This window comes from Chinchilla lanigera, unplaced genomic scaffold (assembly GCF_000276665.1).
Source record: "Chinchilla lanigera isolate Chin_1 unplaced genomic scaffold, ChiLan1.0 scaffold00169, whole genome shotgun sequence".
Lineage (NCBI taxonomy): Eukaryota > Metazoa > Chordata > Mammalia > Rodentia > Chinchillidae > Chinchilla > Chinchilla lanigera.
In genome coordinates this window covers 593,519-621,357 of record NW_004955570.1, presented here as the reverse complement: position 1 = coordinate 621,357, position 27,839 = coordinate 593,519, and the positions used below count along the sequence as shown (strand labels likewise).

Here is a 27,839-nt window from a genome sequence, read left to right as displayed (position 1 = left end):
ACCCATGTTCATAGCAGCACAATTTGTAATTGCTAAATTGTGGAAGCAACCCAAATGTCCATCCACTGTGGATTGGATAAAAAATTGCATTTTTACAGAATGGAATATTACTAAGGTATAAAGAGGGATAAACTCAAGGCTTTTATAGGTAAATGGTCACAACTAGAGACCATAATCATAAGTGACATAAACCAGCCCTCCATGTGTAAGGCACTATAAGACTCACTAGTGTAAGACCTGAAAGAGTGAATAGAAGCTTGGAGCTATGATAGACATTGTGAAACACAAGGAAAGTGCTCAAAAGTAAAGGGCAACTGGAGTGTGGGAAAAGAAAAGGGAAAGAAGGGGAAATTATGTATGTATGCATATACAAGATTGCTAACATAGTTGTACTACTGCCTTTTTTTGCTCTACAGAGAGGAACAGTTAATGATTACTTGTTTGATCAATCTTCTATGTCTCTATTTGTTTTCCTGAGAAGCCACTTTGACAATATCAATAAGTAATACAACAACCATTATTAATATCCTATAACGTTGTCTGTAACTGTGTTTTGTTTGTATTGCTCTTACGCTATTTTGTACATGGATGTCTGTTTGCTAATATGTTTTCCTTCTTTTATTTTTTAAAATAAAAAAATAAAAATCAAGCACTAGGATATTAACTATAATGGAATTTTAAAAAGAATAATAAAAAATGAATCATTAAATTAATCACCATTGTAAAGATTTTTGTTTCTTTCTTCTTTTTCTTAATATAGTCACATTCCAGGTTGCAGAGTTCTGTATACGAGTTCTTGCACAGTGTGCATTAAGCCCTACTTCATCCCCATCACCAAAAGCAAAAACAAGAAAAAAAAAATCAAAACCAAAAACCAGACAAGAAAACAAAACAAAACCACCAAAAACAGGTTCTGGAGGGAGGACATGAATATCACTTGGGAGCATTGTTCAGGCTACCATACTGCCCTTAGACCATGCTGACCTCTCCCACATTCCAGTTCCCCTCTTCTGGCCACCTGCTCCCTAGTGGGCCTAGAGAGGGACCTGGGTCCATCTCAGGAGGGGCTGTGGGGACTTTGCCTGGAGCAGGCACTATAAGACTCAGTGGTGATCAATGGAAGGTTGGAGAGTCGAGGTGGAGGTGCTGGGGGAAAGGTGGTATTTTGTCAGGGTAGTGTTGGGACAAGCAACTACTCAAGATTGTGAACTCAGCACCAATAATGATTTAAAGGGTATCGAGGCTCTTCACTATGATTTTGTTCATGTTTTTTGATCTTTTATGTCTGGCAGTATTTGTTTTATGATGATACATGATATAGTATTTGGTGCATATATATTTACAAATATTATCTCTTTTTGTTGATTTATTTTATCTAACATGTAGTGACTTTGTTTCTTTTGATAAGTTTTTGCTCGAAGTTCACTTTTCCTGAGATGTAAAATAGCTACCTCTCTTGTTTTCAGGGTCTAAGTACGTGAACTATTTTTCTATCCTTTGATTTTTAGTCTCTGAATATCTTTTTATATTAGATGAGTGTCTTGGATGCAACATACTGTTGGATTCTGCTTTTTGGATCCAGTCTGCAATCTATGTATTTAACTGAGGACACTAACATTTGGAGATATCATTGTGATGTGTTGAGCAATTACTAAAATTGTGTTCTTTGTTTGTTGATGAGTTTTTTGTTTTTCTTTTCCTACTATGTAATTTTTGCTTATCTATTTACCTTGCTTGACATACTTATTCTCTCTGGATTTTTTGGTTTGTTGGTTTCATTGTATCTTTTTAAAAAACTTATTTTAAAAATAAAGGAAGGAAGACATATTAACAAACAGACATCCATTTGGGTTTCACTGTATCTGTCTATAATATTTTTGAATATTTTCTTGAGTGTTGGTTTAGTATTCATAAATCTCTTAATTTGTTCTTTTTCATGACTTGAGTTTATTCCTCCATCTACTTTGAAGAACATTTTGGCCATATGTTAATGTGGGTTAGAAATTGTATGCTTTCATGACTTGGAACTCTTCACTCCAACCTCTTGTGGACATTAAAGTTTGTGTTAAAATATCTTCTGTGATTTTAATGACTTTAACCTTGTGTGTGATTGTTTTACTTTACTCAAACTTCTTTTAAAATTCTAGTCTTTTTGTTAAATGTCTTGCACTTTAATTATAATTTTTCATGAGTTTGTTTTTCATTACAGCTTGTTGATGTTGTGTGAGCTATACTCACTTGTACATTGAACTCTGTTCTCCTATTAGTACCGTTCTCTATTATGATTACTGTAGATCAGTTAATTACTCCCTGTGTGGTATCTTCTAGTTTTTCTCTAATTCCATTTAGCTGTAGGTTAGTCTTCTTAGTATTGCCTAGTAACTGTTATGTCAGTTTTTCTTATTCTGAGGCTTTTCTGTGAAATTTGTCATAATTTATTATTTTGTGTTCAGTTTTATTAACCATGTCTTCACATCAGTCATTTCTCCAATTTATGAGTTACATAAAGTTTTTATATGGTGTAATTTTCTCTGATTCCTTTCCATGGATTCCCTGCCTTTGGTAAATTTGTCCTTCATTGTTTGAACCACTTTGGTCAACACTTTCAATTTCTAATTTTGTTTTCCCCACGTTCACATTAGATATTTTGTATAACTCCATAAATTTTTGGATCATGTTTTCTTTGAACTTGTTTCTCCACCTTTTACAAACCAACATGTAGAGCTGCATTACCTGCTGTTTGATTTCTACTCCATTTGTTCTCCTTGCTTCTGCCTTGGGAGTATTTGGAGAACTTAGCGGTGTTTTTTGCCTTATATTCCCATGTTCCTGCATGTATGTGTGTTATTTCCTTTTTGACTTAGGTTTTGTACTGAAGTCTGCACCCAAGTAGAAAGAGAGCTTGTAACTTATGTGAAGATCTTTCAAAGAGAGATAAGATACTACCTTCAGATAAGATAAGATAAGATACTACCTTCTCATGATGTGTTTTCACTTTTATTTGGCCAGATAGTATTTGCCTCTTCAACAATTTAATTTAAGGAACTTGGGTTCTATCCCTGTGTTTTGAGGAAAGAATTATTTTTGATTAGAACAACATCAACACGGCTGATCCCCTGAGGGGTGGGGGTTGGAGTGGTGCAGACAGTCATAGTGGCTCTGCTACCCCCACCAATGACACAGTTATTAAGTTTGATCTACATGTATCATTTTTTTCAATTAATTTTCTGATTCAAATTGTAAGCCTCTTCTCTACTATAAGGAACCTGTGCACCTCTGATGTGACTCTTCTCTATTCAAACATACTGTGCAGTAGCCTTGTGATGTTTCTGTCTTCCTTGCTATGGAAAATAGCCAGCAGTGGCTTCAGCGTGCCAACCCGCAAGCCCCAATGTTGTTCCCCAATCCTGGCAGCTGCTTCCAGTATGTGGAGAGAAGTTGGCATCAACCTAACCAGACTGCAGGAGCACTGGGACAGATCCCATCCCATGTTCCCAATGACAGTCGTAAGGCAGGTGAATCCCATGACCTCTGGCATCCAAGACAGTTGATCTAGTACCAGGTGCATGTCGCTTGGAAATGTTTACACTCTGCTTCTTTTGATTAGTTTAGTACTTTTAAGTAAGAAAAATATGTGGTAAAGCCAATAAATACAGTGAACTTTACTAAATTTGGAATGAAGAATAGAACTAAAGAAAAATTTTATAAATGAAACAATATGATTATGAAAATCATATATATGGAGAAATAACAGATAAAACAATAAAGTCTTGAAGTCATAAAAATAAAATAATATAAGACACTTTGGGAACTTTCTTGAGGAAAACTTTATGTTCTTCCTATTAAGCTACTGTGTGCTATAGGAACTTGGTTACATAGTGGTAGATTCTCATTAAAACTCGTTGCTTCTGATGTTATTCATATGCTTTATTACTGTTAAGTTCCCTGGCCCTCATGTTTCATTCTCCTTTAAAAAAGTTAACCACCAAGGTTTTAAAATTTAAATTTTTAAATGATGAATTTATAAGTAAGTAAAATAGATGTTAAACCGCTGTGCTATTAGGTGAGCTACTGTGTTTGATTTTAGAAGGCCTGACCTGCAATGCTTTGTGACATCATAGAATCTGTAGACACAATTTATGACCAACCTACTACCAACATTGTATTAAATGGGTAAACACTGAAAACTTTCCCTCTAAAATCAAGCACATGACAAAGATGTCCAGTGTCATCCCTTGTCTTCACCATAGTACTTGAAACATTATCAACAGTAATTAGGCAACAACAAAAATATATGTAAGAATGGAAAAAGTCAAATTATCGTTATTTGTAGATAACATAATACTCTACACGGAAGCCCCCAAAAATTTCACCAAAAACTCTTCAAATAACCTTTTCCAGCAATGCAGAGGGCTACAAATCAACACATGAAAATCAATAGCATTTCTGCAGGCTAATAACGAGCCTACTGATAAAAAATTAGAAAAATGTACCATTCACAATAACACCAAGAAAAATTCAACACTAACCTAACCAACAAAGAGAAAGAACTCTATAACAAAAATTACAGCAATCTCAGAAAAGATCTTAGAATATGGAAAGATATCTCCTGTTTTTGGATAGGCAGAACTAATTCAGCCCAAATGGCCATAGTTCCAATATGAATACGTTGTGGAATATTTAAGAAACTGGGGAGACCAGGAGGGATTTTTCAGAAGGTCTTCAATGGTGTACCATCCCAACCATTAGCAATGTTCAAAAGTAGGGTGGGCCCCAAACCAAGCAGTGGTCCTCTTTTTTGTAATTTGTGCCATCAAGCAAGTAGAGATAGAGAAGCAGACTCAGAGACCTCGTTGCATATGTTTATTTAGCAGGAAAGAGGGGCTCCACCAAGGAGGTGGCTTTTGGAGTGACGGGCAGGCAGCGGTGCACCGTAGGAAGGGTCTTCTCTCTGTCTTGGTGGCATTGTTGCTGATGTGGCAGCCAGATGGGACCTTAGGCATGGGTGACAATAAGAACAAGAGGAGACATGGGAGGCGCCTGAGAGGGAGGATCAGGGCAAAGATGACTGGGCCTCAGGGTTGGGGAGGAGAGGAACAAAGGCAGCCTCAAGACAAATAGCCCACCCTGCCCTGAACTCCCATCAGCTGTCAACCAAGCTGTACTCACTGACAGTTCATCCATCGATGCATTCCTCTGTGGGGAGAAAGAACATCAGACAAGCAGGTGAGTGTGTGTGTGTGTGTGTGAGAGAGAGAGACAGAGAGATCTGTGGGTGTGAGGACCCATTCCCTGGCCCTGTCTTCCTCAGGCCCAGTCTGGCCTAGACACAGTGGATCTAAGATTTCCCTGACTTCAGGACCTGGGGGTGCGATATGTGGAGCTGGTGGGCCTCACAGAGGCTTGGAACTGAGGCCTCCAACCTGTTTTTCTACACAGTCCTACAGCCACTTAGCCAATGCCCCAGAGTGACCTGGCTGGAATCTCTGCCCAGGCCAGGGTCCCTGAAGTAAGGACATCTCCATTGTTAGGAAAGGGAAAGGGAAAGTAGACAGTAGAGCAAGACACAATGTTTGGACAAGAGGTGGCCCAGGACAGAAGGCCCAGTGTATGCACAGGAAGCGGCCCAGGGCCATGAGACTGGGGAGATGTGGCTGTGGGCCTGAAACTGTCATCTGGTCTGTCTTTGACTAAACTGTCAAGGGACCACTGGGGCCAGAATCTCTGGGCAACCACAAGGCCCTGCCTGGTCATTACCGCCCCTCCAGTGACTACAGCGGGGGGCTGACTTTCCTGTCTTCTTTCCTTGATTGGGCAGCATGAGGCCAGGAGAATCTCATGTCCCCTCTGCACTCCTCAGCCACTCCTTACCAACAGAGACGGGGAAGGCAATGTTGTTCTTAGCGAAGCCCACAGATTTGGCAAATTTGATGAAGTGCTTCTTCAGTCGAGGGCACAGATATTTGGTTCTTCCTGTGGTCAAGACATTTGGTGAGTGACCAAGAGAAACACTTTGCAATTTTTTTAAAGTTTTACAAGACAGGGTCTTGCTGTATAGCCCCATAACTCTGCCTCTGCCTCCTGAGTGCTGGGTTGAGGGGCATGCACTGCCATGACTGGCTCACTCCATCAGTACTTTCGAAGGAGTGGATGAGGGCTTAGACCCCTTTGCCATAGAGGGTCTATGGAAAAAACCTCCTTCTTGATGGGGGCTCAAACTGGGGAAGAGTTTGAAGTCTTGGGGGACACAGCAGATTCTTCCCTTGTGTGTTGCCGGGAGCCAGGTCCCTGAGGGGATAGAGTGAGGACGAACCATAGAGTGTGAGCTCGAAGTACCACTTGAATCTGACATTCTTCTCCACGTAAACTATGGCAAACTGATTGTAGTTGGTGGCTGCCACTCTCATGTTGTAGCTCAGTATTCCACCGTTCCCTGATGGGTAAATGGTGAGAGTCATCTCTGCTCTGGCTGGGAGGAAGGAACTGTCCCCATCTTCCCTGACCGGTCAAGAAGAGTGGCTCCCCTCAGAGCAGCATCTGTGTAGACAGGTGGGGAGGCCTGCGTCCTCGGTGGACACTGCCACCTAAAATCCAGCCCCAACCCCCCCAGCACCACTCAGGACTCACTTATGAAATTGTTGAGCGTGAATTCGCCTGGCTTCCAAATTTGGACAAGAGTTAACAAAGAGAATTCGCATTCCTTGCCCCTGGGTGAGTGAGAAATGGAGGGGGTTGAGAAGGGAGTTGTCACAGGCACGGCACAACGGGCAGGTGGGAGTGTGCCCAGGGTTGCAGCAGGCCCCACTGGTTGCAGTAGGCCACACAGTAATCCCTGGTTGGACAGGGATTCCGAGGCCCTGGTCCAGCCCAGCTCATACCACCTTGTCCCCCACCAGGCAGGGGAGCGGCACGGCCCAGTCCATAGCCCTAGGTCTTCCCCACTGAGCCTCTGCCTTGTGTGCTCCAGGGGCTGCTTGAGCTTCCCTCCAGGCCACACTGTCTCTTCTTCTGCCTGCTCATGGGGGAGGGCAAGACTTTGTCATGCGCAGAACCCAGGCCCTGCCCTAATCTTATATTTGCTGCTTCTCTTTCCTGTCTCCTGGTAATTTACTCCGAACTTCACTGTGCTCCATGCCAAGCACGGCCCTCGCCTTGGAGCTATAACCTGATTTTTAAATGAGTGTACCCCACCTCTCACCCCATAGCCAAGCCCTTCAGTCCTCCATTGATGTGATCCTCAATCTTCATGAAGTCTAACCCCAATGCACCCAGTGGCCAGAGCTAGCATTCATTGCAACTCAAATATCCTGAGCACACCATCCCTGCACACCATAGCTAAGCCCCTCAGTCCTGTCTTCACTGTGACCCTAAGTCCTCAAATGCTCCAACTCCAACCCAACCAGTGCATTCCTGCTAGAGCTGCAAAGGGACCACAGCTTCTACGTAAACACCACGAAGCTCAGGTGAGTCACTTCCTCCGGAGGGTCTGATAGGCAGGAATGCATTACATGTAGAAGAGCCTAGGTTTCCCTCTCCTAGTCCTCATCTGCCCCGTGGTAGTCTCTTAACTGGAACTGCCCGGCCACACTTTTGTACCTTTCCTCCTCTGCTGAAGCTGCACCCAGATCCTGGGCCTTGCAGGAGCTGCTGGTGAGGCCCTGCCTCAGATCGGATGCTCAGTAACTGGCCTGTGAATGCCCCGCTCACAGCTCCTCATTGGCCCTCTTTGGGTGGCCGTGCTAATGGCTGACTGCTCTGCTGCTTCCTTAGGTGAGGACTCTTACTCAGAGTCCCCCAGCCCCTGCTGTGACCCCCACACCTCCTATCTTGTCGGTGTGGTGCTTATAGTGGTGATTGAACCCAGTGCCACTGTACTTAGATACATCACCAGCACTTTTAAAAATGTTTATTTAGAGGCAGGTGTCACCAAGTTATCCAAGGCTATTTCAACTTTGTGTTCTTCCTGTTTCAGTCTCTGGGGCTGACTGTGCTAGGATTGTAGGGAGGTTGGCTCGTTTAGGGTCACTTCCCTCCACACCCTAGATGGAGGCCTTGGTTGGGGAGCCAAGTAGATCCTGGGTCCCTCCTCCCCTCTGGCACACCATACTCTCTGTCTTGTTTCTACTGATTGTAGGTATGTAATTTGTGCTGGAGCCTCGCAGGCATGTTGATGAAAGGGTCGGAGGAAGACGGAGTGCGGGGTCATGAGATGAATGACAGTGTCCCTCAGCTTTAGACACCCCTTGGCTGTGACATCACACTGCCTATCAGACCCTCCGGAGGAAGTGACTCACCTGAGCTTCGTGGTGTTTACGTAGAAGCTGTGGTCCCTTTGCAGCTTATAGTTGACGCTGTACATGGTTAACTGGTGTTTCCTTCCATTCTGAATGGTGGTGTCTGCCACACCCAAGGCGTACCACTTCCCCTGGAACTGCAAGGGGCTGATAACAGGCAGAGCCCGGAGATGGCCCCAGAGGTGCCCCTTCCGTGCTGCTCTTCTGGTGCGTCTGGGCAGAACCCTGTGCACCTGGGCCCAGGTGTGGGCCTGCAGTGAGACTTGGGCATGATCTTGGGCCATCCAGAATTAGGATAGACTCTGGGTGAGTAGTTAGCTTTGAATTTTCATGATGGAATGGCCCTGAGCAAGTGGAATGTGCACCTTCCAGAGTCTCAGTTTTCCTGGCTGTGCAGAGGGACTGAAGATAGCCTCACCTGACATGCGCTGGACCTTGTTTCTGCGTCCTGGTCTTCCCATCCAAATCTGCCTCTGAGTCCTTTGGCCTGTCCTCGCTTGTCATCCCATTGTCTGTGTTCCAAAGAAGCCCCCTGCAGCTGCCCTTCCAGAGCCCTTACCTGGTTATCCTGGAAGTTTGGCTGTAGGACAACCTTGTGCAGTGACGGTTTCTGGTTCATGGATGGTGAGGCATCCAGGATCTTGGTCTGAAGGGCTCCCCCGAGGATGAGGAACACACACTGAAGATGCAAGGTCATGGCTTCAGAGCTGCTGATGAGCCTGGGAGTTGTGGGAGAAGGAAAATGAGTGGTGAGATGGCTCTCAAGAGGGAACTACTTATAGGACAATTGGCTTCAGCCCCCTGTCTGGTGATCCATCGTTTGCTAAATCCAGGAAGGGTGAGTCAATTGCCAGCAACTTGCAGTATCTGCACCTTTCCCACTTTGGTCCGGATGATGCAAGGTAGAAAGGGGAGAAAGAGATAGTCACGAGAGTGACATTTCCAGACCTCAAGGGTGACAGGGACAATGGTCTCTCTGAGTACTTGCTGTGCCTCTTCCCTTCATTTGATTGTCCCTGGGTTGGCAGCTTGGGTCTGGAGAAGCTGTCATCTCTGCCCCTGTGTGCCCAGGCTGAGACTGTGTGGGGAGCTCCCTTTGCTATACCTCCAAAGTATAAAGAATGGGTGGGGCATGTTGGTGCAAGCCTACAACCTCAGCATTTAGGAGTCTGAGCCAGGGAGATTGCTCTACATTTGAGGTCAGCATGGGCTCTGTAGTGAGTTCAAGCCCTTATTCAGGGATAGATTGAGAACCTGTCTGAAGAATCCAAAGTAATAGTTGCAGGAGAAGGAGAAGGCAAAGGGGAAGGGAAGAGAATGAGGAAAGGGAAGAGTAGAGGAATGGAAGGGGAGAGGGAATGGAGGGGAAGAGAAGAAAATGAAGATGAAAAAGAAGAGAAAGAAGAAAAGAGAAAAAGAAGAAGAAAAGAAGAAGAAAAAGAAAAGTGTAGAAATGAAAGAGGGAGAAATAGTACACAGTGCTGTGCTCTAACATGCCCCTGTGTTGCTTTCTTGTTCTTGTAAAGGTAAATGCAGTCTAGGGTAGCAGATAGTGGACATTCTGCACAGGGAAGATCAGGGTGTGTGCCCTGAGCCTACTTCCTGGCCCTCACAGAAGTCTCGGGATATGCCCTTGAGCCCGGAGATAGCTTGTGACCCTCTTCTCTTCTAGGTTTCCAGCCAGTTCGCAGGAACACACAGGGCAGAAGGGCCTCTCAGGAACTTGGCCACTCCTGCGAGCCCAGCAGGAGGAGACCCGGAGGCAGGTGCATGTGCTCTACATGTGGCTGCTTGATAGAACCAAGCGCTGAGGCTGCAGTTGATCTCAGCACAGCCTGCTTTGGGAGACCAGTTAGAGCAAGCACTCATCCAGGGCACAATGAGGTCCACTCTACTACTACACATAGAAGTTGCTCTGGGCTACTGCATGCTGGGATTTGGCTTTGTGCCAGAGAGATCATTTCCATCTACCCTTGGCCTCCGACCACATACTTGGGCCAGGAGTTCAGTGACTCAAGCCTAGAATCTCAGAAATGTCCCTGAGATGACTAGCTCCAGACTTGTCAGATAAGTAGGCCTTTCCACACTGGGGGCCTGGCCAGAATCTTGGGAGGCATGACGCATCCTAGGTCCTACGCAGCATCCCCCTGAAGGGGCTCACCCACGGTGCCTCCACTTCCTGCACACCAAGCCTGGGGCTGGACTGAGGATTTGTTGGCTTTATATTGGACTAAAAAAGCCTACAATTTCTCTACCCACCTGCTGTTTAGGCCTGACCTGAGTTGGGTGAGCCATATGAGATGGGACTTTAAAGGGATTCCTGTGCTTTGGGTAGGGTGTAGCCTCAGCCCCACACCATACGTTCAGCAGTGCATCCCACCCCACTCGGTTGGATGGTGAGAGGGCAGGAAGTGATCATGAGCAAACCTGTGAACACCAGAGCCTGTCACCTTCACAGGCCGTGTCTCCACCTCCGTTACTCTCTATGTGGTTGAAAAGTCTCATCACCAGGTCACTGGAGCACATGTCTCTGATCCCTGCATTCTTAGAAGCTGTGGCAGGAGGTTTGCAAGTTAGACCTAAGCCTGGATAGCTTAGCAAGACTCTGCCTCAAAATGAAAAAAATAAAAGGAATATTCACTCTCCCTTGTGCAATAGCATAAAGGCCCACATTGCTATATTTTTGGGCATAATACTTAAGACTTGTTGCTGTGCCACTCATGTTAGATTTGTGTGCTGTGTGAAGTGAACATAAGAATCACTTTATTTTAAAATTTCAATTAGATTAGTATTTAATTATCTTCTTTAAAGGATGAACAATTTATTTAAAAAACTCAAAAGACAGGTGAATATTTCAAGCCTCACAGTTGATAAGTTGTTCCCATGGTTTTCTCATAAAAGGTAATTTTTTATCTTTCATAATCTGTGGAGTAAGAACTTGTCTATTGCAGTACATGTTTGACTCCTATAGCTCAAGACAAAAAGTCTTTAATATATACATATAATGTATATCTTGGCCTCTTTTCAAAAGAAGCTTGGGTTTGTCTCAGTGGCCATATATTATTAAGGTTCAGAGACATTATGCTAGATCTAGGCATCTGGTTCTGGTCCTTCTGTCTTTGAATTAACTGCAGTGTTAAAGAAGTACTGCAATAGACCAGACCTAATCCTTAGAAGAAAATGTTTAGCACATGGTTAAGTTTGTGAACATCTCATGACAAAAGTGCAATTTCCCTCTTCTTTTTATTAAGTTTATTGGTACAACTTAGGTATACATAATGATCGCATTCATTGTAGGGAACTTGTATCTATACATGCTATGTCCTGTTTCTTCTTTTCAAAAATGTACTTTTAAAGATGAGTACACTGTAACATCAGAACTCAGTGTTCTATTAATAAGTTCTTTGCAACACAAATGGAAAGAATCCACCAAGAAGGCAATGAAAGAGAGAGGAAATACAGGGAACCAACAACAGGAAAATAATAGGACAAGCATAAGCCAATATATATCAGCTATAATCATCAAGGTAAATGGTCTGAACTCACCAATCAAAAGAAATCAGCTAGCAGAATGGATCAAGAAACAAGATCCAACAATGTGCTACATAAAGAAAACACATTAACTGCTTAAAAGGAAAGAACAACTGGGGTGAGGGAAAAGAGAAAAGAAATAAGGGGAAAATATGAATATATGTGTACACAGAATAGATAACATAGTTGTACTACTGACTTTTATTGCTCTATTGAAAGGAACAGTTAATGTTTAAGTGTCTGATCAATTTTACATGTCTATATTTGTTTATCTGAGTATCCAGTTTGAAGATATCAATATGTAATATAAGAACCATTGCTAATTTCCTATCACCTTGTCTGAGATTCTGTATTGCTTGTATTGTTCTTGTGTTATTTTTCTAAATGTATGTGTATTTGTTAATATGTTCCCATTCTTTTATCTTTAAAATAAAAAAGAAAACACATTAACTAAAAAAGAAATTCATAGACTGAAAGTCAAAGGATGAAAAATAATACTTCATATAATAGGAACCCAGAAAATAGCAGGAGTAGTTATTCTATTTGCAGCCAAAGTGAACTGTATACCAAGACTGATTGAGAGAGATAAAGAAGGTCACTACATACTTGTTAAGGGAAAACTCCAAGAAGAGACAACAATCATATATATGCACCAAATACCAGCACACCTAACTATAAAACAAATATTAACAGACATGAAGAAATCAAATAACCACTAACACAGTTGTAATAAGGGACCTCAATACCTCACCATCACAAATAGATCAAGTATACAAAATTAACAAAGAAATAGCAGGACTGAACCCAGTCAGTGAACAAATGGACTTAGTAGATGTCTACAGAGTGTTTCACCCCACATCAGAATACACATTTAACTCAGCCATTCAAGGGATGTTTTTCAAAAGAGACCATGAACTAGCCCATAGAATAAGCTTAGACAAATGCAATGGAATTGAAATTATCCCAAGTTTATTATCAGAATGTAGTGCAGTGAAATTGGAAATCAATAGTGAAAGAAGCCATGAAAACTCCATAAATGCATGGAAAGTAAATAACACCCTACTGAACGACCAATACATCATAGATGAAATTTTTTTTTTTTTTTTTTTTGGTTTTTCTCTGGTACTGGGAACCGAACTCACGACCTTGCGCATGCCAGGCAGGAGCTTTGCCGCTGAGCTAAATCCCCAGTCCCATCATAGATGAAATTAAAGAGAAAATTAAACAGTATTGACGAGTAAATGATTATGTCAGTTCAACATACTGGAACTTATGGGACAAAATGAAAGGAGTCCTATGAGAGAAACTCATAGCAGTGAATTCTCAAATCAGGAAAATAGAATGAGTTCAAATAAAAATGGTTAACCTCAAAACTCTAGAAAAAAAAGAATAAGTTGGTCCTAAAGCTGGTAGAAGAGCAGGAATTATAAAAATCAAAGCAGAAATTAATGCAAGGGAGACTAAAAAAAATACAAAGAATCACTGAATTGAATAGTTGATTTTTTTAAAGGTAAAATTGACAACCTCCTAGCCAACCTTATCACACATGGGAAAGAATAGAGTCAAATCCGTGCAATTAAGAGTGGAAAGGGTGAAACCATAAGAAACTGTAGAAATCTCAGTGAACCTGTACCCAAATAAGATAGAAAACACAAAAGAATTGGGCAGATTGCCAGATACAAGATGAAGGACCAAAGTTAAGTAAAGAAGATACAAAAATTCTAAATAATCCATTATCAGTCAATGAAATTGAAGATGTAATTAAAAAACTACCAACAAAGAAAGGCCAGGTCCTGACGGATTTACTACAAGAATTCTACAGTTTACTACAATGAATTCTACAAGAAATTTAAAGCAGATCTAATGCCGCTGCTTCTCAAACTCTTTAATGAAATTGAAAGAGAAGCAATATTCCCAAGGTCATTCCTACAAGCAAGTATTACCCCAATATCAAAACCAGAGAAGGATCAAACCAAAAAAGAGAACTACAGGCCAATCTCCCTAATGATCAAAGAGGATTTCAGCAAATGGAAAGATTCTTTGCTTATGGACAAGAAGACCTAACACTGTGAAAATGGCCATACTCCCAAAATTGTTATACATATTTAATGCAATCCTGATCAAAATAGCATTAGCATACCTCATAGATCTAGAGAAAATATTCCTAAAATTAATTTGTAACCAGAAGAGACCTAGAATAGCAAAAAAGCAATCCTTGCCAACAAAGGCAAGGCAGGAGGCATCATAATCTCTGACTTGAAATTATACTACAAAGTGATTGTGATAAAATCACCATGGTACTGGCAAGAAAAAAGACCTGAGGATCAATGGAACTGATTAGAAGATGTAGACACAACTACAAACACCTGCAGCCACTTTATCTTTGACAAAGGGACCAAATATATTCACTAGAAGAAAGATACCCCCTTTAATAAATGGAGCTGGAAAAACTGACAAAAACTAAAGCTAGACCCATGTCTATCACCATGCACCAAAATAAAGTTAACATGGCTTAAAGATCTAAATATTAAAACAGAAACACAGTGTACTGAAAGGGAAAATAGGTAGAAGTCCTGAAGACATAGGGGTAGGCAGTGAGTCCATGAACAAAAACCAAACTACATAGGAAATACATTCAAGAATAAACAACTGGGATCTCATCTTATTAAAAGATTTTTGCACATCAACAGAAATCACAAACAGCGTGAAAAGAAAACCCATGAATTGGGAAAAATTTTTTAGCTAACTGTCCCTCAGACAAAAGACTTCTGTCTAGAACATATAAAGAATTAAAAAATACCAGGCCCATCAAGTTCAAAGACCCAATCCAAAAATGGCCATCTGAGATGAATATACATGTCTCAGATGAAGAAATACAAATGGCAAATAAATATATGAAAAAATGTTCAACATCATTGGTCATTTGAGAAATGTAAATTAAAACAACACTGAGATTCCATCTCACTCCAGTCAGAATGGCTATCATCAAGAAACTAACCAATAACAAATGCTGGAGGGGCTGTGGGGAAAGAGGAACCCTTCTCCATTGTTGGTGGAAATGTTAACTGGTGAAACCACTGTAGGAAATCAGTGTGAAGATTCCTCAAAAACACCGGGATTAGAGATCCCATTTGGCCCAGATATTCTCCTTCTGGGTATTTCCCCAGAAGAAATGAAATCATCAAACCATAGCAATGTATGTGCACCCATGTTTATAGCAGCACAATTTGTAGTAGCTAAATCTTGGAAACAACCTAAATACCCATCAACTGAAGAATGTATAAAAGGTTATAGTATTTTTATACAATGCGGTATGACTCAGCTATAAAGAAATATATAAACTTGAGGTTTTTATAGGTCAATGGATGCAACTAGAGACCATACTTATAAGTGAAATGAACCAGACTCACATGTGTAAATATCATATTGTGTCCCTAGTGTAAGAAATTGAAAGAGTAAATAAAATCTGAAAGGTCCAATAGATATAGTTAAAGAGAAAGAAATTGCTCAAAAGGAAAGGACAACTGGGATGAGGGAAAAGAGAAAAGAAGGAAGATGGGGGAAAAATACATACACATGATAGCTAAGATAATTGTACTACTAATTTCTACTAGTTAATTGAAAGGAACAATTAAGACATATTGTTTGATCAATTTCGCATGCCTATATCTGAGAATCTCAGCAAGTACTTTGAAGATACAATGTGCAATGTAATCATTGTTGATTTCCTATCATCTTGTTTTGAAATCCTGTATCATTTTTATTGTTTTTTGTCTCTTTAAAATAGAAAGAACCGTAAAGCAGCTCTCTTTGCAGAGGAGGAACTTGACTCAGCCCATTCTCTCTGCTTTGATGCTAGACCTGTCTCAGGTACAGTGTCCTCAGCTCTGGCTCTCTGTCCTCATCTCTCTGTTGGCCCTTTGATGACACCTGGTGACATCTCATTACCCTCTTTTATCTGGGTGCCTGCTGCCTTTCTTTCTAGTCCAGTCAAGAGGGTCAGAATTTGTTCTTTTTTTTTGGTACCTGGAATTGAACTCTGGACCTTGCACTTGCCAGACGGGCACTCTGCCACTGAGCTATATCCCCAGACCCATGAGAGCCAGAGTTTGGAAGAAGAAGATGAGGCCTGGTGAGTGATTTGTATTCTTGGGCTGCTGTGTCTCAAACCAGGACTCTGGGGTTGGGGATTCTCATAGCAGTCATGGCCTGTCTGGGGCAGAGGCCCCAAAATGCTATGGCTCATCCCTGCCTGCTAGTGTAGGAGCTGGTGGGGCAGAGGAACAACTGAAGTGGTGGTAGTGACCTGCTTTGGGATAGTCGGCCTCCTACAGACTGGCTTAAAGGGAAAATTTCTGTGCAACCTCTTCTGTGTCCAACAGGACTCTGGAGAAGGAGTCAGCTTCCACCTACCAGCAGTGAAACTCAGTGCATGGGGAGTTGGGTGAGGACCAAGGTGTAGACCTCCTGGTGAGACTTGAGCCCACTCACTGGCCTCAAGGTAGACAGGACACTGGTGGCTCCAATCTAAACCTGCTCACTTTCCTTTGGGCTCCTGGCAAGGGATGGGATTCAAGGGTTACACTTTCCAGGTTTGTGGCACTTGCAATGGGCTCTGCTACATATATGGTACCATGCACTTGCATGTCAGTCCCTCATTCGTCTCACTTGGGCCCCTCAGATGGTTTATCAATGTGGACCTGAGTAGGTCCTACGGTGCCACGCCCTCCAGCTTTCCTGCTGTCTTCTAGTAGCTGCAACCCTCCTAGGGAAGACTTAGCAGCCCTGAAATAGGTTTGTAGTGATTTCCCTGGTGGGAGAAGCCAGGCCTGCCCTCCCCCTAAATAACTCTCTGGACTGCTTAGAAGTACTTGCAGCTAGTTCAGGTCCACACCTGAATTTTCTGTTGCCAAAGACAGGAGAACTTTAGGTGCCCTGGACCCAGAATGCAGGAGTCTCCCTGGAGAGAGACTGAGGTGGCTGTCTTCGCAGGGACAGGTATTGTCCCAACTGCCTGTAGTCGGTCACAGAAGGCAGGGAGAGGCTCCCCAGGGATTCAGTTCTTGCATCAGAGGAATCCAGTCTGACACTTGTTCTGGTTTCCAGAAGTGGAGCATGTAAAGAGTATCTGACCACACTAAGGAGGACACGAGGAGTTGAGTTCATCTGGGCCAGTGTGGTTGGGGTGAGGCACAGGAGGTGGAAAGGATCAGGGGAGAAAAAGCTGTGATCAGCTGCTGAGACCTTGTCCTTGACCTGGTGAAGGCTGCTATGGAGCTCAATAGTCAGAAGGCTGAATCAGGTGTGTGGAGGAAAATATAAGCTTCTAGGAACAGGGCCTGGTAGCCTGGACTTTGCACTGGAGGGGAAGGTTTTTTCCATGACTCTCAGAATCCCCTCCTTAGATGGCATGCTCTGCAGTGTCATTGTGAGTAGGCAGCATAGATATCACAGGGTGGAGGGTTAGTGCTTCCCTATTGGCCCAGGCGGCTGCTGGCCTGCTCAGGGTCATTGTATCAACAAGTGACCTTCTTAGAAGCTCAACATGTGACTGCCAGGACTAGAATACCTTACAGTACCCTAGTCTCTACCTGCATCCCTGAGTGCCTGTCCTGTCCTTGTCCATCTCCTCTTGACCTTGCTAGGCCCCTGCACTGTGTGCTACCTCCTTTAGTACTGCTGGGCTTCCTTTATTCAGGCCACATCCTTCCCACACTCACAGGTACTCAGCCAGATCCACATCCTTGGCATCTCAAGTTCAGCTTTCCCTACAGCACAGTTCCTACTGTCAACATCCTCTCTAATCTGGGTTGCTGAGAATCTCCCAAATCACCTAATTACTGTGCAAAGTGCTACATTGCAGTGTGTCAGAACCATACTGCACAAGGGCCAGAAGGCCAAAATCTGAAATTTTATTGTGTCCTGGAATCAAAGTAGGAATAGGGCCTTTCCACAGGCTTAAAAGATGGCGTTTGCCTCCTCTTGCTTCCTGGGCTTGTGGCCCACTCACTCCCATCTCTGTCTTGATCTTATCATGGCTTTCTCTTCTGTGTTTTTTAGTCTACTCCCATCTTTCCTCAGGAGGATACTTAAGATGCTATTAGGATACCAGGTGGAAAATCCAGGACATTTTGTTATTGTAAACCCTCAGTTTATTTGAAAGGTAGAATACATAAGATGAGAGAAAGCAAAAAGATAAAAGGGAGAGGGGAAAAAGGGGCAAAGGCCATTGATTTGTTTAATTATATGTGTCCTTAACTTTTTTTTAAGACAGAGTGTTAGAATGTGTTTTGGTTTGTATCTAGATGTCCCCCCGCAAAGCCTCATGCTGTTTTAGATGGGGCTTTTTCGGAGGTAGCTGAATCTGAAGTGTATGACTGACTCATCGTCCAGTGCTGGGATTAAGAGTGTGAGTGCTACATGTCTACCCTAGGGTGAGTAGCCTGCATGCAATATAAGGGACAGAAAGAGGCTTGTTCCCCTCCCATTCTCATTTTTTCTGTCTCTCTCTCATTCATTCTTCTGTCTTCAACTGCCATGAAGTGTTGCCCCTCTGCCATGTGGCACCCTGCCTTGGAGCCAGCCAATTGTGGACTGAAAACACTACAAATTCAGTGTTAAAGAAACTTTCCCCCTTTAACTTCGGGTGTCAAGTATTTTGTCTCAGCAATAAGAGAAATGTAACACAGAATTTGGTACCAGAGAAGTAGGGTCATTGTTGTGATCATACCTGACCATGTGGTTTAGGAGCCTTTGGGAATGCCTTGTGGGAAGAGCTTGGAAGTGTTCAGAGATGCTAGTTGAAAAAGAAGAGCTGCAATGCCTTAAGCTGTAGTGTATGGGAGATTCTGGCCAGAGTTCAGAAGACCAGAAGGCTCATAGAAATCCTCCTGGCACACCATGGGACCCAGCAACCAGCCCAGGAAGAATCTGGGAGTTGGCAATTGGCCTGCTGGGGGAATCCAGGGACTGCCCCCCTACATTGCAGGACCAGGCCAGCTAAGGAATGCCAGCCACACATAGAACCCTGACTAGGGTGTACAGGATAGACAGGTGAGACTAACAAGATGGAAAAGTCCAAAATGTGAGGACTTTATAATACCTAACAGGTGGTAAGTTAGGTGAAGCAGTGTTGTGCTCAGGGACAAAGCCTCACAGAATAGAAGCAGGTGAGTGGGGCCGCCCTTTATTTTAGGATATAATTTTATTTTGTCTTTGTTTTTGTCTTATTTTCTTTTCCTTTTTTGGTTATTTTTCTTCTTCATTTTCTTCTTTCTTTCTTTCTTTCTTTCTGTCTGTCTTTCTTTCTTTCTTTTTTTCTTTTTTCTTTCTTTCTCTCTTTTCTAAAGGCTGGGGAGAACTCCAGCTACAGAAAACGAATCCCATTCCCTAAACACAGACAAACTTCAGACAATCCCTTGCATACTCCTTCTTTCTTTGTTTTCTACCTGCTTTTCTAGTTTCCCAAATCTTGCATGACCATCCTTTGTCCTCCATCCTTGGTCTACTTCCTTTCCAGATATATTTGCTTTACACACTATCCTCAGTAAATTTCCTCACCACAGGGTAAAACCACTCTACCAAGGGACACACTGTGCATGCAAACTCCTAATTTACTATCAGTTCTGTTTTATAGCTATACATTTTGCTTCTATGGTTTAAAGTACAAAATAAATAATTACCACAGTCTGTCAGTTTCTCAGTTACACTTCATGCTGTTGTTATTGCTAATTCTACTACTTTAGCTAGGATATCATATCTGTTGTAATCAGTTATTCTCCCTTCTGTAATGATAATGGGAAACTCTGGGATAATAACCTCACCACAGCCTTGCACCAAAGGACTGGTGATTGAGCCAAACCAGTACCAACACCCCACCCTTAATTAATTGAGCAGAATGTTGGGACAGATACAAATCGAGAATTTTCTACAGACAGAAGACACCTCTGAAGAACAGACTTCTCCTAGAGAGGCCTTGATACTAGTGGTATAGATACCTACTGCAAAAACTCACAAGTATCATCACAGAAAACAAAATAAAAGTATTTTTGAAATATAAAATGACAATACAGAAAAAATAAAACACAATCTCAGACTTCCAGCCCATGTAGAACAAGTCCAGGTGACACTGGCATAGAAGTAATTGAAAGACATATGCCTGAAATTTCTGAAATGATAGCAACTGAAGTAAACAAACAAATCCATGAAGGTGAAGAGGAAATCAGATCAGAACTAATCTCTCAAGTAAAAAAAAAGAGATGTTAACATTTGTTAAGGAAATACTCAGCAAATCTAGATTAGAGATAGATAACAAAATAGATGATGATAGAAAGAGGATGGAAACCGTGGATGATCAATATAGGAAAGAAATAGAATGCAAGAATTGTATTCAAACAGATATCCAGGAAGTTAAAAATTTCATTGAAAGCTGGCAAAACCACCTGAATGAAACTGAAGACAGACTTTCAGACTTTGAAGACAGAGTAGAAGCTAGCAATCATGAAAGAAAAAAAATCTCTTGAAAAACACAAAAGATCAGGAAATAACAATTCAACAGCTGCAAGACGATGCAAAGAAAGATAATATAAGAATAATAATACTTCTCAGCATATCATGGACTCTGCGTTCTGCAAAACCCAGTCACCCCTAAGAAGGCTCTCATCTGTTTCATACGTTGAGACAGAGGGAAATATAGGATGGGTTGTCTTTTCTCTGAACTCAATGCCCTTTTGCCATGAGAAGTGAGCAGCCTCAAATAGGTGACCTGGGATTAGCAACTCTGAGTCTTTTTTTGGGCCTTATAACCTTGAGAGGCTAGAAAGTTGAGACTGGCTTCAGTTCCCTTCTATTTTTTTTTTTTTTTGTACTGGGACTCAAACTCGGGACCTTGCATTTGCCAGGCAGGTGCTTATGCCACTGAGCTATATCCCCGGCCCCTCAGTTCCCTTCTATACTGGTGTTTCTATGTCTCCACAGAGCATCAGATCATCCACATACTGCAAGAGGGTGATGCCCTCTTAGATGCCAAAGGGATACAAAAGAAATGGTCCTTAAGACCCAAAACAGAAAAACAGTTGACTGAGCTCAGAATTTGTGTCCACAAAGTGTATGGATTGGGCACAACTGGATGTAGAGGCACCACAGTCTCATTAATGAGAACCAGTCTCCACTTATTAGACACCTTTTTACTCTGATGATAGAAGCATTACACAGGCTTGCAGCCCCTCCTGAGTCCCTGTTTGAGTAGTCCCTGGACTATAGTCTTTAGTCCCTCTCTCACTTCAGGGAAAAGTTGGTATTGTCTCTGGTGGGGAAAGTGCATGTGGCTTTTGAGATTAATCTGAACTGCAAAACTGTTTTTGTCCTCCCCACCATGTGTCCGTCTATTCCTGCAGCTCAGTCCACCTATAGTTCCTGAAGGGTGAGAATTCCCACAGTGGCTAAGCCCTAGAGGAAGATTTGAACCTGAGCCTTGTACAGTAAATCTCTTCCCAACCATGGGGTTGGGGTTTCAGGCATTATTAGCAAGGAATGGATAAAATGTAGAGCTCCTAAGGTGCAAATCACAGGCTGAGAGGAGACTCCATGGGTGCCCTGAGACACCCTGGACAGCAGCCATACACCTACAGCATGGTCATAGGAGAAGACAGTGACTGAGAAACTGGCACCTGTATCAGTGGGAGAATTAATGATTTTTCTCCCCACTATTAGTCACTCCAGGGTTGAATTGTTTTAACAGCTATGAGGGGCTGCTGAATGTGGAGCCACAGGGACCCTCATAGGGAGTTTCTCTGATCCTGGAATTGATTCTTCCAGTGGTTCCCCTGGCAAAGCGGGCAGGGTTTGGGAGGTATACTTTGGGTCACCTCTGTTGGGGACAATCTTTTCTAAAAGTAAAAAATAACTGGGCATAAACCACTTCAACCCATTTCCCTTCCTTTTTGCAAAACAGGTCCAATTGGCATATGGTAGTGTCAGTGTAATTAGTTTTTTTTTGAGACAGGATTTTGCTATCTAGTTTGGACTGGTCTTGAACCCACTATGTAGCCTGTGTTAGGCTCAAACTCATGGCAATCTTCCTGTCTCAGGCTCCCAAGTGCAGGGATTACAGGCATGCACCGCCATGCCTGGCCATATTAAATTACTGTAATTTATTGTAACTAGGCCTAGAGGTACCCTGGCTAGGCATCAGTACAAGAGAAGATTAGAACCCTCTTCTTCAAACTTTGGGGATCTAATTCTTTCCAGAATTTGAGGAAACAATTCAGGTGTGAATGTGGTGGAATACTTGATGGGTGCATTCCCATCTGGAGAAAGACTGAGTGTGAGGGTGCCCTTACATCCTTGGGTGTCCCCTCAGGCAAAATTTCCCTCAATTTCAAGTGGAAGCTGGGGGAAGAAGGCCTGCCAAGGCCCCAATCTGCCCTGCTACAGACTTCTATATGATAGTTTTTTCCAGTCTTGGCTTAAAGAAGCAGAGCATCCTCTGTCTTACTGGGAGGTCCAATGGCCTCCTTGAACTGTCTCAAACTGAATATACTTAGGTCCCTACATATGTGTATGTTTTGGGAGTAGCTTCTTCCAGTGTCACTTGTAGGCTGTTTTCCCCCCACTGTGTCACGGGATCCAGTTTTTCATGCTGGTTGCACAAGAAACTGCACTTGAGACACTGGATGTGGGTTTCATCGTTATTGTGTTTCCTTGGTCAAGCAAGATTCCTGAAGTCTTATCTACCCCAGAGATGGGTGTGTGTGTTCCTCCTTTAAGGGTTTCCTATTTGAGGACACTACATACCCTAGAGTATACCTCCTGACACATCTCCCCAACCCTGGTCAGAGGGAGCCTGTGGTTCTTGTCTTGGTGTCCTGATAAATGAACACTCATTTTCTAAGTGCTCAACTTGAGTGTCCTAGCTGCCAGAAAGAGTAAAAGACCCTAAAGCTGCAGAAGTTTTGGACAGCGCATTGGAAACAACCTATACTTCCTACTTGGATAAAGGATCTGGTGTGCTTAAAACAAACCCCACTAGTGGGAGCTCCGGCATCAGTGTTTTCCTTTTTGAGTATGACCACAAAACTAACCCTCCCCTCTCCTTTGGATGAAAAGACTAAGCTACCACCACAGGGCGTCACTCTTTTAGCATAGGCGCATGGTTATCACCTCCCCCCCCACCCCTGCTTACTCTCTGAGTAGCCAGCCAGATTCTGGCAGGATTCTGGCACTAAATGGCTACTAAGCTGCTACAAGATGTGCACTCCCTAAAAGTGGGGTCCTCTACTGCTCACCTACAAGGGGCCAGCCTGGAGAGCTGGTTACAGCTAATTTGTGGAGAAGACCCTAGGGCCAGATACTGACTGTGTCTTGCACTCTTATTTTACCTTCGGTCAGGGAATGAAGTATGCATCGGGATGCACGGCTGGGATGCACAGCTAGCTAGGGGTCATAAGCTCAGCACCAGTAATAAATTGAGTTTTTAAAAAGAAAGGTGCTTTATTTGCAAGAAGGATGAAGGTGATAGCTGTGCTGGAGAGCGAGGGCAGGGAATCTAAATGGGCACCACAAGTCTTTGTCCACGGTCCCCTTTATTAGGATTAAGGACTCTTCCTCCCTGGAACTTGTCAGCATCTGATTGGATTCTTGAGTCCCAGGCTAGAAGGTCCTAAATCAAGCACACTTGCCCAGGTGCACATTTCTTTAGGTGGGCTTTGTATGACTTCCTCCTTTCGGGGCCTTGTCTTTGGCATTTACAGGTGAATATTTTAAGCTTTGGAGATGGTAAGATGTTCCCATGATTTTCATCATTTTTTATATTTCATGTTCTGTATTCCTCTTCTTCTATCTTATAGTACAAATGTTTGATTCATACGGTGTCAAGTCTGAAAGTATTAACAATGTATATAATGTACATCTTCCTCACCTCTTTTCAGGCTGTTTTATTTACTTTTTTTCTTGGTGGTGCTGGGGATTGAAGCCAGGGCCTTGTGCCCGCAAGACAAGAACTCTACCGCTGAGCACATCCCCAGCCCCTGACCTCTTTTTGAAAGAGGCTTGGCTGTCTTGCTGGCTCTATACTACTAAGGTTGACAGATGTTATGCTAGATTTATGTATCTTGTTCTGGTTCTTCTGACTTTGAATGATCAACAGCGTGAAAACCCAAGGCCAAACACCAGACCTTAGGTTTAGAAAAAAAAGTTTAACTTGGGCTGAGATTTGTGAACATTTTGTGACACGGGTGGAATTTTAAAGAAATGTACAGTATAACTTCTGAACTCAGTGCTGCATCCACTAAGTTCTTTGGAAGCAGGAAAACATTTGTTTAATTGTGGGAGGAAGAGTGGGGATTTAAAAGAAGTATTTTCATTGAAAAAGTTAAATTATCTCATAAAGTAGGAGAAATTTCTTTCAAGGAAGGATATTTCTTTAAAGAATTGATTTCTTTTGTCACCTTGTAGGTTCATTCACCAGTACAGGAGAAAAAAGGAAGGAAGGAAGGAAGAAAGAAGAAAGAAAGAAAAGAAAAATTCAAGAAACTCACAGACAACCTTGTGTAGGAAGAGCCCAGACTGCAGGGGTCCTCAGTGTGGCCTCCGCAGCAGCAGAGGAGCTCAGTTTGCAGAGGAGGAACCTGACCGGGTGGTGGGAGGCGACGTGGTGAAGGTCGGGGTAGAGATCTGCGCAGGGCCCATGCTCTCTGCAGTAATGCCAGGTTTCTCCCAGACCCACTGCCCTCATCTCTAGCTCTGTCCTCATCTCTATGTTGGTCTTTGCCTTTGCTGACACTGGTGACCCTTCATTACCCTCTTTCATCCGGCTGCCTCCTGCCTTCTATTCTGGTCCAGACATGGGAGTCCAGGTTTGAAAGAAGAGGATAAGGCCTGGTGAGAGGTTTGCACTCTTGGGCTGTTGTGTCTCATGCCAGACTCCGGGGTGGGAGCATCTCATAAGAGTCATGGCCATGATGGGCACAGAGGCCCTGAAAAGCTGTGAACCACCCTTACCAGCCAGAGCAGGAGCTGTATGGCCAGGGAAGAAACTGGGATGGTGGTAGCAACTTGCCATAGGACAGCAGGCCTCCTACAAACTGGAATCAAGGGGTAAGTTTTCGTATAACCACTTCTGAGACCAGCAAGGCTCTGGGGAAGGGGTCAGCTTCACACACCAGCTGTGAGACTCAGCACAAGGGCGTTGGGTGAGGCCCAAGGTGTAGGCCTCCTGGTGAGACTTGGGCTAACTCACAGGCTCTAAGGTACAGAGGAGCCTGTAGGCTCCACTCCCTGTGTACTCCTTTTCCATGGGGCCTCTGGCCAGGGATGGGACCCAAAGTTACAAGCCCAGAGCTGTGGCACTTGGGATGGGCTCTTCTACATGTGTGGCTCCGCTACCATCCCTTAGCATTCCAGTCACTCACCCACATCACTTCGGCTCCTCATGTGGTTTCCAGGGTGGCCCTGAACAGGTTATGCGGTGCCACCACAACTAGCTCTCCTGCTGTCTTCTAGGAGCTACAATCCCTGCAGGGAACCCTCAGCAGCCATGAAGAAGTTTGTAGACGTGAGGCCTGCGCCCCCCAAGTCACCTCCTGATCTGTTTAGCAGCAGCTACAGCTGGTTCAAGTCCACAGCTGGGTTTTCTGTGGCCAGAAACCACAGGAGAACTCTGGTTTCTCTGAGCCCTGCATGCAGGAGTCTCTCGGAGGGAGCTGCCTGCACAGGGAGAGGTCTTGTTCCAGCGGGTGTAACAGTCATAGCAGGCAGAGAGAGGCTCCCTGGGGATTCTGTTCGTGCATCACAGGAATCCAGTCTGGTCTTTGTCCTGGTTTTCAGAAATCAGGATATCAAGAGTGTCTGGTCCCAACATGAAGGACACAAGTAGTTGAGTCAACTTGGGCCGGTGGGGATGGAGTAAGGGACAGGGAGGTGGAAAGTATCAGAGGAGGAAAATGCTGTGAACAGCTGCTGAGGCCTTGTCTTTGACCTGATGGAAGCTTCCATGGATCCTAATTTTCAGAAGGCTGAACCAGACCTCTATGGGAAAATACAAGCTTCTAGGGACAGGGCTTGGTGGCCAGACCTCGTGCTGGTGGGAAAATAACCCCGCTCCCTTTCCATGACTCTCAGAATCCCCTCCCACAGCCGGCACGCTCTGCAGTGACACCGTGATTAGGCAGCACAGACATCACAGGGCGTAGGATGAATACCTCCCTCTGGGTGGAGCCTTTCAGGTGGACACTGACCTGCCTGTGGAAAATGAAACCCCAAGTGCCCCTCCTAGAAGCTCAGCTTGTGTCTGCCAGGACTACAGAGGCTCACGGCTCCCTCGTCTCTACCTACATTCCTAGGTGCCGGTCCCAGCCTGGCTCATCTATTCTTGATCCTGGAGGATCCCCCTGTGCTTTGCTACCTCTTTCTATACTGCCAGGCTCCCTCTATTCAGGCCACTTCCTCCCCACTTCCTCAGGACCCTCCCCAGGGTCCCCTGGTGGCCACATCATTGGCCTCTCAAGGTTCAGCCTTTCTTACAGCACATTTCCTCCTCTGCGATCTGAATCATTGCGACTCTCCCAAATCATCAAATTCCTACAGAAAGAGCTACAGCCTGGTGGCTCAAAACCACATCCCCCAAAGACCAGAAGCCCCAAATCGGTAATTCACTGTGAGCTGGAATCAAAGTGTGGACACCGCCTTTCTCCTCCGCAGGCTCCAAGGATGGAGCTGCCTCCTCCAGCTTCCTGGGCTTTTGGCCCACTCACTCACATCTCTGCCTCTGTCTTGTCATGACTTTCTCTTCTGTGTTTAATGTTTTCCCACTGTGTCTCAAAGGACACCTGAGACGGCATTTTGGCTCCAGGTAGATAAACCAGGATAGTTTCCCCACAGCAAATCTTTAATTTACTTGAAAGGTAGAATAAATAAGGTGAGAGAGAAAGAATGACACAGGGAGAGGAGCCAAAAGGGGAATGGCCAACCACTGGTTTAAGTGTCTGTCTTTTTCAATTTATTTTTTAAGACAGGTTATCGCTATGTATCCCAGGGTGGCCTTGAGCTCACTACATATCCATGGCTGGCCTTGAATTCAAGGTGATCCTACTGTGTCAGCCACCGCAGTGCTAGGATTGCGGGGTGCAGCACTTCACCCTGCTCAGTTTATCTTTCTTCTACACCAGCCTGGCTGGGTGCTTCTGATCCCAGTGTTTAGGAGAATGAAGGGTTGTGAGTTGGAAACCAGCCTGTGATATAAAGTGAGGCCTGTCTCAAAACAAAACAGTCTTTTTTCTTTTCCTTTTGAAATTTCACTTTGATTTCTCCAGTACATAATGAGTTCATCATGGGGAGCTGATACATGTACAGAATAATCCTATAGTTTTACATCCTCTTCCTCTTTCCTACCTCACTTAGAGCTGGAGATATATGAGGAAGTTGTGAAAAATTATATTTACCCCCTAAAAATCTAAAAATAGAATTCAGCATGTATTACCTTTTGAATCAGGATAATATATAATAGGTTATATTATGAATCTATCTAAAAATAGATTTCAGCAAGTATTATACTGTGAAGGCTGTCAGTCTATCTCTGTCTCTCTCTGTCTCTGTCTCTGTGTCTTCTCTGTGTCTGTCTCTGTCTATCTCTGTCTGTCTGTCTGTCTGTCTCTCTTTCCCTCTCCCCAGGAAGGAAACACATCTGAGTCACACCAAGAGGAAAAGAATGGCTTGTGTTGTTGGCTTTTGAAGACAGGAGATATTTAATTTACTTACCTTAAAAATCGAGTGTTAGGATCTTAACCATTGTGAAATTTAAAGAAGAACATTAAAGAGCAAATCCTTAAATTAATCTCCATCGCAAAGTTTTTTTTGTCTTTTTGTAACAGGGTCTCACTATGCAGTCCAGGTTGGCCTTAAACTCACTTTGTAGCCCAGGCTGGCCTAGAACTTGGAGTTATCCTCCTGCCTCAGCCTCCTGAGTGCTGGGAATCATAGGTGTGTGCCACCATGCCCTGGGATTGCAGGTCTTTCTTT

General features: G+C 43.6%; 1 protein-coding gene across 1 annotated transcript in view; it reads right to left on the bottom strand.

Moving 5' to 3' along the window:
* The window catches only part of LOC102024394, a 108,586-nt gene that overhangs the window by 51,715 nt on the left and 29,032 nt on the right, over positions 1–27,839 (bottom strand). Inside the window, exons 3-6 of the mRNA XM_013509383.1 lie at positions 8,713–8,973; positions 8,295–8,545; positions 6,314–6,498; positions 5,872–5,973 (exon numbers count right to left, since the gene is read on the bottom strand). Of these exons, the coding sequence (XP_013364837.1) occupies positions 5,872–5,973; positions 6,314–6,498; positions 8,295–8,545; positions 8,713–8,973 (799 nt within the window). The remainder of the gene's footprint in view (positions 1–5,871; positions 5,974–6,313; positions 6,499–8,294; positions 8,546–8,712; positions 8,974–27,839) is intronic.